Source organism: Lolium perenne, chromosome 3 (genome assembly GCF_019359855.2).
Source record: "Lolium perenne isolate Kyuss_39 chromosome 3, Kyuss_2.0, whole genome shotgun sequence".
Classification (NCBI taxonomy): domain Eukaryota; kingdom Viridiplantae; phylum Streptophyta; class Magnoliopsida; order Poales; family Poaceae; genus Lolium; species Lolium perenne.
Genome location: NC_067246.2, coordinates 149,409,482 through 149,418,874, shown reverse-complemented (window position 1 = coordinate 149,418,874; position 9,393 = coordinate 149,409,482). Strand labels below are relative to the sequence as shown.

At 46.4% G+C, this 9,393-nt stretch overlaps 1 protein-coding gene across 1 annotated transcript; it reads left to right on the top strand.

Annotated features, from left to right (window-relative positions):
• The first annotated feature begins 370 nt into the window (after nucleotides 1-370).
• Nucleotides 371-6,590, top strand: LOC127327161 (ABC transporter C family member 4-like). The gene is made up of 11 exons (XM_051353937.2): nucleotides 371-708; nucleotides 816-902; nucleotides 990-1,622; nucleotides 1,727-1,891; nucleotides 1,983-2,274; nucleotides 2,632-2,676; nucleotides 4,106-4,275; nucleotides 4,371-4,676; nucleotides 4,760-4,823; nucleotides 5,655-5,894; nucleotides 6,084-6,590. Exons 1-11 carry the CDS (start codon nucleotides 478-480, stop codon nucleotides 6,182-6,184), a joined length of 2,334 nt encoding a protein of 777 aa, XP_051209897.2. The 5' UTR covers nucleotides 371-477; the 3' UTR covers nucleotides 6,185-6,590.
• Nucleotides 6,591-9,393: the final 2,803 nt, after the last annotated feature.

The window sequence follows — 9,393 nt, the reverse complement described above, 5'->3', positions numbered from 1 at the left end:
GGAGGGTTTTTTCTAGTACATGATTGTTAAGTTTTCCTCAATTGTGGTGGTTCTTTGCAATTTACTCAAAAACAGATGATAACGGGATTCCGATTTCTTTTAGAAAAAAAAAACTACAGGTTTAGACAAGAAAGAAAAAAAAAAGTTCAATCATGTTTCGGGTGGATATCATTTGTACACAAGCCACACCATAACAAATATTTCCACTTTCTGGCAACATTACATCAAACCGCTGTATTAACGAATTTTTAGTGATGAATCCTGCTGCATCCAATACTTCGATCTACATATTTTAAACGATTTTTAATTATCATGTTTCCAAAGAATAAAACTCATGTTTGTTGCAATGATGCATAGATACTGAACCAGTTCTGAAACTGTTTGCAGGTGAAGGTGTGCGGCACCACGGCGTATGTTGCACAGACGGCATGGATCCAGAACGGCACTATCGAGGAGAACATCCTGTTTGGGCTGCCAATGGACGGGGAGCGGTACAAGGAGGTGATCAGGGTGTGCTGCCTGGAGAAGGACATGGAGATGATGGAGTTCGGCGACCAGACAGAGATCGGCGAGCGCGGGATCAACCTCAGCGGCGGGCAGAAGCAGCGCATCCAGCTCGCCCGCGCCGTCTACCAGGACTGTGACATCTACCTCCTCGACGACGTGTTCAGTGCAGTTGATGCGCATACGGGCAGTGAGATCTTCAAGGTACTTACTGTACATTATGTTGTGGCTGACACGCTAGCTAGACTGAACTGAATGTTTTTTAATTGTCTGAATTCTGAAGTCTGTTTTGCTTAATTATGTTTCTGCAGGAATGTGTGAGAGGTGCTCTGAAGAACAAGACTGTGGTACTTGTGACTCACCAAGTCGATTTCTTGCACAACGCCGATATCATATATGTAAGCCCAAGTCGTATCATTGCAAATTCGAGCAGTAGCTGGGCATTGCTTGCTAATGACTTCAAACGTATGCGTGTGTACTTGCAGGTCATGAGGGATGGGACGATAGCCCAATCTGGCAAGTACGACGAGCTCATCCAGCGCGGCTCAGACTTCGCGGCGCTCGTCGCGGCGCACGACAGCTCCATGGAGCTCGTCGAGAGCGCGGCGCCAGTGACCGAGAAGGGAGATGCGCCGGCAGTCTCCCGGCAGCCGTCCGCCAACGGCCACGGCAGCAGCACGTCGAACGGAGACGTGTCTGTGGTGGCGGCCAAGGCGGAGAAGGCGTCGGCCCGGCTGATCAAGGAGGAGGAGCGCGCGAGTGGGCACGTGAGCCTGGCCGTGTACAAGCAGTACATGACAGAGGCATGGGGGTGGTGGGGCGTGGCGCTGGTCATCGCCGTGTCCTTGGCGTGGCAGGGTTCCGTAATGGCCAGCGACTATTGGCTCGCCTACGAGACCTCTGCAGAGAACGCCGCCACATTCCAGCCGTCGCTTTTCATCCATGTTTATGCCATCCTGGCCGCGGTCTCCGTGGTGCTCGTGTCGGGGCGGTCTTTCCTCGTGGCATTCATCGGCCTCCAGACCGCCAATTCCTTCTTCAAGCAGATCCTCAACAGCATCCTCCACGCGCCCATGTCCTTCTTCGACACCACCCCATCCGGCAGGATCCTCAGCAGGGTACGCACGTAGCAAATCGTAATGTCTTTCTTGTTACTTTGACACGATGATGATGATGTTAATTCCATATCCTGAACACGGTTTCGACTCTCCTCGATCTTCAGGCCTCGTCAGATCAGACGAACGTCGATCTGTTCCTGCCGTTCTTCGTCTGGCTCAGCGTGTCCATGTACATCACGGTGATCAGCGTGCTGATCGTCACATGCCAGGTGGCGTGGCCCTCGGTCATCGCTATCATCCCTCTGCTCATTCTCAATATGTGGTACCGGGTGTTTATTAGCTACCGCTGCCAATGAACCTGGTGCATACATACGTTTTGTTTTAACCGACACCTTAGTAAGTTTCCTATTTGGATTGCAGGGCTACTACCTGGCAACATCGAGGGAGCTGACTCGCCTCGAGTCCATCACCAAGGCTCCGGTGATCCACCACTTCTCAGAGACGGTTCAGGGTGTCATGACCATCAGGTGCTTCAGGAAGGGGGATAGCTTCTTCCAGGAGAACCTCAACCGGGTCAATTCCAGCTTGAGGATGGACTTCCACAACAATGGCGCCAACGAGTGGCTCGGGCGCCTAGAGCTGGTTGGGAGCTTTGTTCTCTGCTTCACAGCCTTGCTCATGGTCACTCTTCCCAAAAGCATTGTCAAGCCAGGTAAAACTTCTTCTCTCGCTGTTCTCGACTTTACATAAGTATGTACTCTGAATGCATTGTAGTAACCGGAATCATGTGTTAGAATGCACAAATAACATGTTGTTAGAATGCACAAATGATGAACAAATGATCATTATGAGTAACCTCTCATGAAAGGTGTTGTTAAGATTCCACAATTTGTTTTTCTAAAAAACATGTTCCAAGAATTTCAACTACAAACCTTCAGCAGACCGAATTGTGATGGACTTTTTGCACTGAACAATGCCAAATAAGTTTGTCAAAGAACAGATGTCACAATTTTGACTTACTTCCTGGGAGTTGGAAAGTTGCAGTCAGCTGACTCTGCTTATGATGCAGAATTTGTTGGTCTCTCGCTCTCCTATGGTCTATCTCTCAACTCAGGCCTCGTTTGGTGCCAGTGTTTTTCTGTGTTTTCAGGAGTGTTTTGAGGAGTGGTTTGGGTGAAAATACCAACCACCCAAAACACTACCCAAAACACTACAAACCCCTTTCACCCAAAATACTTGTCAAAACACCTGTTTGGAACACTGGTTTTACAAACTAGTGTATTCAAGTGTATTCAACATAAATAGATACAAATTCAACCTTTTTTCATAGTTTAAACTAGACTTGTATCACAAATAAAATCTGATCTTTTTAGCACACTAGAAATATATATAAATTCAATAATTATAGAATTCAATAATTGATACACTTAGCTCATGGTCTCAGAGCTCATAATCCACTTTCCGGAGCAATAAATTATCGTAGGTTTATTAAAAGAATGTTTATCATCTTCCCATCATTCCTGAGCACAAAGGAGCAATATATTACCGGACTTGTCACCAAGAACTGTCATTGCGCTGAGCAGAATGGATCAGAATACTCAAATGGACATGAGTAAGTACATCACATATTATGGGCTTATTGTTTATATCAAACATGAACATGTTTTATGCAGGGATAAGGACAAAAACAATTTGATTATCCTGTACAGTAGGATAGAGTTCAGTTGATCATACGTTCTGCACAAAAATCATCGAATCATCGAATTAAGAACAACAAAAGTTCAGAAAATAAACAGAGTATTGGTCTGAGTAGATCCTGCCCACTCATTCCTTGTGGATATAAGCCACCACTTGATCCTCCACCAAGAACTCCAGCAACTTCCCTTTCTTATCCTGTGTAATCCAAAGAAACCCCACACCTGAGACAATAACAGACGTACACACACGGACGCACCTGCGGAGTTAGTGTCCAACTCTACAGGAGAACGCAAGGGGTCACTTCATCCATCAGTTTGAATCAAGAAAACATCCTAAATCCATCCGCTTGAATCAAGAACCCTAGAGGCCTAACACTCACATTTGAAACCTAGGCTAGATCAAGAGAGGGGTTGAGCAGAAGACGTACATGAGAGAAGTCAGGGCGGAGATGGGAGGATCTGTGAATCGGCGGTGGTGAGCTTCGATGGAGTCGGGAAGGGAGGGAGGCGCCGGGGGCGGAGGAAAGCCTCGACGCCGGGACGGAGGAAGGAGTCGACTTCAAGGGCAGGGAAGGCGTCGTCGTTGGCGGTGGAGAGGAGTCAACGGCGACGGGGACGACCGGAGCTGCGAGCCGTCGTCTCACACGAGAAAACGCGAGGGGGGTGGGGTGTCTCGTTTCCACCTCAACCCGACGAGTATTGGGGGGTTTTCTCGGGCCCTACCCGGCCCAAACCGGCCTGCCGAACATCCAAGAAGTGTTTTGGCGTGTTTTGGTCGGGCCCGAAATTTACACGCTAAAACCGGCCCAAGCTCCGAAAAAACACTGCTACCGAACGAGGCCTCAGTGTTGTTCTGGGCCGTATGGATGAGTTGCTTCATCGAAAACAAAATGGTCTCGGTCGAGAGGATAAAGCAATTTACAAACATAGCATCTGAGGCAGAATGGAGGATCAAAGACTGCCTACCTGTTGCAAACTGGCCGACAAGAGGCGATATCGATGTCATTGATCTCAAGGTAAATTCTTCATGGTGCATTCTGTGACCTTGTCCTGAAACAGAAAAACATGATCTGAACAAGATCTTAATATGTGTGCAATGGTATATATGCAGGTTAGGTACCGGCATAACACACCACTCGTGCTGAAGGGCATCACGCTACGCATACACGGAGGAGAGAAGATTGGAGTTGTCGGTAGAACTGGCAGTGGGAAATCAACATTGATCCAGGCCCTGTTCAGAATAGTGGAACCTTCAGAGGGGAAGATAATCATTGACGGCGTTGACATCTGCACCTTAGGACTCCATGATCTGAGGTCTCGGTTCGGTATCATCCCTCAAGAGCCAGTACTCTTTGAAGGTACCATCCGGAGCAACATTGATCCGCTCCAGGAGTACTCAGATGTTGAAATTTGGCAGGTATTTAACAATTAATACTAAATTTAGTTTGTTATCTCCAAAAAATATTGCTATCATCAGAGCCTGAACTTGTTTACGTTTAGGCCTTGGACCGGTGTCAGCTGAAAGAAGCTGTGACATCAAAACCTGAAAAGCTTGACGCATCAGGTACCCTAGTTATAGTTTAGTGTTCATTGATTCGATTTTCCATACTGTCCTGCATGAACAAACTAACTGAAGATGCTTAATGTTTTCCATTAACATGCAAAAATATTCTCATAAAATTATTTTGTTGAATCAATTTTTTTAATATATTTCCATGTTTAGTTGTTTTTTTTTTTCGCGAAAGGAGGAGATAGTATTAACCCAAAGTTCTTACAGAAAGACCCAGACAAAAAAGGAAATTACAAGTAACTCCTTCTTCTAGGTCCCGACGAGGACAGCGCGCTGGAGCCGTCGGTGACGCGCCGCTGCCGCTGCTCCGCTTCACGCCTTGGATGGGAGCCAGCCCCGAGGCAGCCGGGAAGTCGCCAATCGCCGGGCCCAAAGACCCTACTCGCCTGAACGTCGTCGCCGTCGCTTTGGGAGTCAACGCCATCTTCTCCTTGATCTCCTTCAACATCCGGATCCCCCGCCACCAAGGAACCGGTCGGGGCACTGCGAAGCCGACAGATCCGAAGACCGGCGGCCTCGAGGAAGTCAGCCGCGGCGCGACGAAGCTCCGCAGAGCGCCACCGCGAGAGGGAACGCAGACCGACACCAAAACCTCCACGGACACCACCTTCTCCTCCATGGCGCCGCCGGCCGAGGGCCTACCTAACCCTGCGCTATGTACAGGCCGGGATCTACGGTTTCCCCCACCTCCCGCCGGCGAGGCGGCCGTCGGAGGCGAGGGAACCCGGAGATCTCCGGCGAGCGAGGCGGGTTGACTGGCAGCTCTCACAAATCGCCTATCTAACACTGTAGCGGGAGATAGGGACGGTCCAAGCTCATGTTTAGTTGTTGACAACGGTGAGAACTGGAGTGTGGGACAACGGCAACTGCTTTGTCTAGGCCGGGTGATGCTGAAACACAGTAACATACTGTTCATGGATGAGGCCACTGCATCGGTGGATTCCCAAACCGACGCTGTGATTCAGAGAATCATCCGGGAAGACTTTGCAGAGTGTACAATCATCAGCATTGCGCACAGGATACCGACGGTCATGGACTGCGACAGAGTCCTGGTCATAGATGCAGGTAACCACCTGAAATTTAGCGTACCCTCTCTTCCGAAAACCCACACTGAAATTAGCATCTTGTCGGCCGACACTATATTTGGGGTTTGTTAAAGTTGACAAGTAAACTAGCCTTTTTTTTTTCTCACCCGCGAAAAAGAACTAGCTTTTTATTAAGAACATTTCTAAAACTGTGAATCACTGTTATCAGGACTAGCCAAGGAGTTTGACCGGCCTGCCGCCCTGATTGAAAGGCCATCGCTCTTTGGAGCATTGGTTCAAGAGTATGCAAACCGGTCATCTGACGTGTAGCCAATGAGGTAATGGCCAATTTTTGAGTTCAAAATTTGGGAGGAATTCCTGGATGGGGATCTTCAGGAGGTGACACGAGCAACCTTCATTCAAGCTCTCTGAGCAGCATGTCCTAAAAAATATGTGAGCTGTGATTGATCATGAGAAAGATCAGGAGAAGCCAGAGTGTGAGGTAGGCATCGAGATGTGCAGAGACAAACTCCAAGATATCTTTGAGCCCATCAAGCTTGAATGTTTTCTACTACTATGAGCTGAAGCTGGTATATAATGTATTTTGCAAATATTTTTAGTTCAACGGTGACCTGTATGAAACTGAGTCTCACGGGATTTGAAGAACATTTCTTTGTCCGAGAGAATGTGAAAACGTTTGGTTCGTGCTGTTTATACTACCTCCATTCTCTTTAAACTGGTTGCGTTATTAGAAAGTAAACAGTCAACATCTTCTTTTTTGAACAACAGAGGGGTCTAAATTACCCCGGTGGCTTTTCATTCAAGTAACACGTGGCAGCTACAAAGGGCAAACAGGCCCTTTACAACACTCACCCTAAAGAACCTAGTAGTTGAAGATAAGGCCTGTACTGTGGGGACCCCCGGACTAGCTGTCCGAAATACCCGTTATGCACTCAGTTCACGATCCCCTGATCAGTGCCATGTGAACACATAACCGAACTGATATCAAAGTTACATCATCCATTACAAAACGGAATAAGAATATTACAAATAGGTCACATGACCAATACTTACATAGTAGCCTCGAAAGGTCTAACTTAACACCAGAGTAGCGGAATCACTTCAACAACGCAGATCTCAAGTCATCTGTCATAACCCTACAACAACTGACTGGGAGAACGTTTTTAGCTCGCATAGACGTCGTCGAAATCCTTCTTCATATGTCGAATTCCTCCAAGTCTGGCCAAGTAAATAGCTAGGGACAAAACCGTAAGTACATTTGGAATTATACTCGCAAACCATCATGAGAGATTAAGGGGATGCATATTTGGCAGTAGCAAGGTAATAGACGCTATTCTAAGGCAACAAAGTGAGAGATAGTTTTCTCTCGTGGATATAGCATGTGTGCAAGAGATAGTTTCTCTCGTGGATATAACATGTGTGTGAGAGATAGTTTCTCTCGTGGATATAACATGTGTGCGAGAGATAGCTTCTCTCGTGGATATAGCATCTCTATATCTTTTTTGAAGTATTCTTCAAAAGAAATCTGAACTTAAAACCACTAGGATGGGATAACGCTATTTTCCTTTCTCTGGCACTCACCATATGACCCCAAAAACCTTTCCACTTTCCTCCGTACCCTCCCGGTACCTCAACAAAACAACTTCCTCTTTTTTCTTATTGAAAACATTTTCAAAACAAAACTCATCAGGCTAAGCAACAGCCATTCCAATCGTCCATGACCGCGGACGCGACTATTCGAATAGATTTATACTCTGCAGAGGTTGCACACTTTCCCCACAAGATCCGTGAGTCTATCATGTGGGTATCTTCCATGCATATCAACTATGCCATGACAAACACTCGTACATAACTCTTTCCTATTTTCCCTAGCATAGGACCCTTCCCCATGGAGTGTGTACTTCCCCGGCAAACCATGGCAGCTCACCTCATTGAGTGTGACCCCATTACCACACGGGAGACCCATGGTGTCTTCCGGACAGGTAGCCCCGAAGGCATCCCGTTATACGATTGTCCAAACCAACGACAATCCGAATTCTGGGGTGACAACACCCTTATATAGTTGTGAGGCATCCCATACTAAGGCGAACAAACTCCGAGTTAAGCCCATCCCACTTAGGCCTTGTTCGTTTTGTTGGGATTGCATCCAGACCTGGAATACATCCAGGTTTGGATTTGGTTAATCCCGACCCTCCACCCAAACCCCAACAATCCATGTTAATCCCTTGCACATAACCCGATATGTTTTCCATGTGTTCGGTTAATCCAACGAGAACGCAGCATCGTTGTATTCACCTGCCGTTGCTAGCGCTCCCTCGCGTCGTGGAAAAATTCCACATGTTCGATGGCGATTGTATTTTTTCTAGACGTGCTCAGTGAAATTTGACGGGATGGGTAGGGCTATTTATCCAGTAGAATCCAGTGCTCGAATAACCGAAGACAACAAATATGTTGGGCTGGAAAAAATACACGTCGGGCTGGGCAACCGGGATTGGGCCACAATCCAGGCCAATCCATGCCTCTGAGGGATTAAACGAACGAGGCCTTAAGGGTAATGTGGTTGCACGGTTAAATAGTTTGGATGAATACATAGGCGCAAAAGTTTTTGAACCATCATTTTCCTTCCTTTTCCTTGAACATCCATTTTTACGAATATCTCTACTTTCATAAACTCACACTTGGGCAAGACCAAAAATCCTCCAAGGTTTTCAAAACATTTGGCAAACATTTCCGAGGGGTTCCCAACCTAAGGTTTTATTGTCTTGAACAAGGGCTACATAAGGGCATGATGCTACTCATCACACAACTAAGGAGAGGGTAATTAGGTATCAAAAGAGTCACTCATACTTGGGAACTAGATGAATACTCCGCGCGCTGCGGAGGAAATCCTCAGTGATATTTTCATACAAATAGAAATATAATCTTAAGTGAGATAGTGTAGAATTGTGAGTGAAATTATAAATCATAGGGCAAATATAATGTTCATAGACACTTTTTGGATATGTTCCGGCCAAGTTTCGGGAGTAAAGGAGGATCATATATTCATGACTGCTGAGAGAAAGGATGTTCTGGTCATGTACTGTTTTAGCACTTTGCTTCAACTTTATAATCTTGTTGTAGCCTCTTCTTCTTATCGATGTCTCACTTGTTCAATCTTCTTGTTTGCATCTTCCCTTTTTCCTCCTCACAATACCAGCAAAAACACTACGGTACATGAATTTGATTCAACAGACAACTGATCGGATGAGCTGTGCCTGCACATCCTCTCAGCTCAAAGCAACCATGAAAATCCTACCGTGAACACCAGGAAATTAATTTAAAAAACCAGTGAAAAACTTAGATACCTTGGTGGCGGACTCTTCCTTGAAGGAAGAGATGACCATCCATATCAGCCTTCTTCTCTACACTAGTTAAAATGCCCGTGCATTGCCACGGGTGACGGATCACTCAAATCATTAAAACTAGTTTGCTAAACATGTAATTTGAGGCATATTTTTTTATGATTTCACCTTATTCAT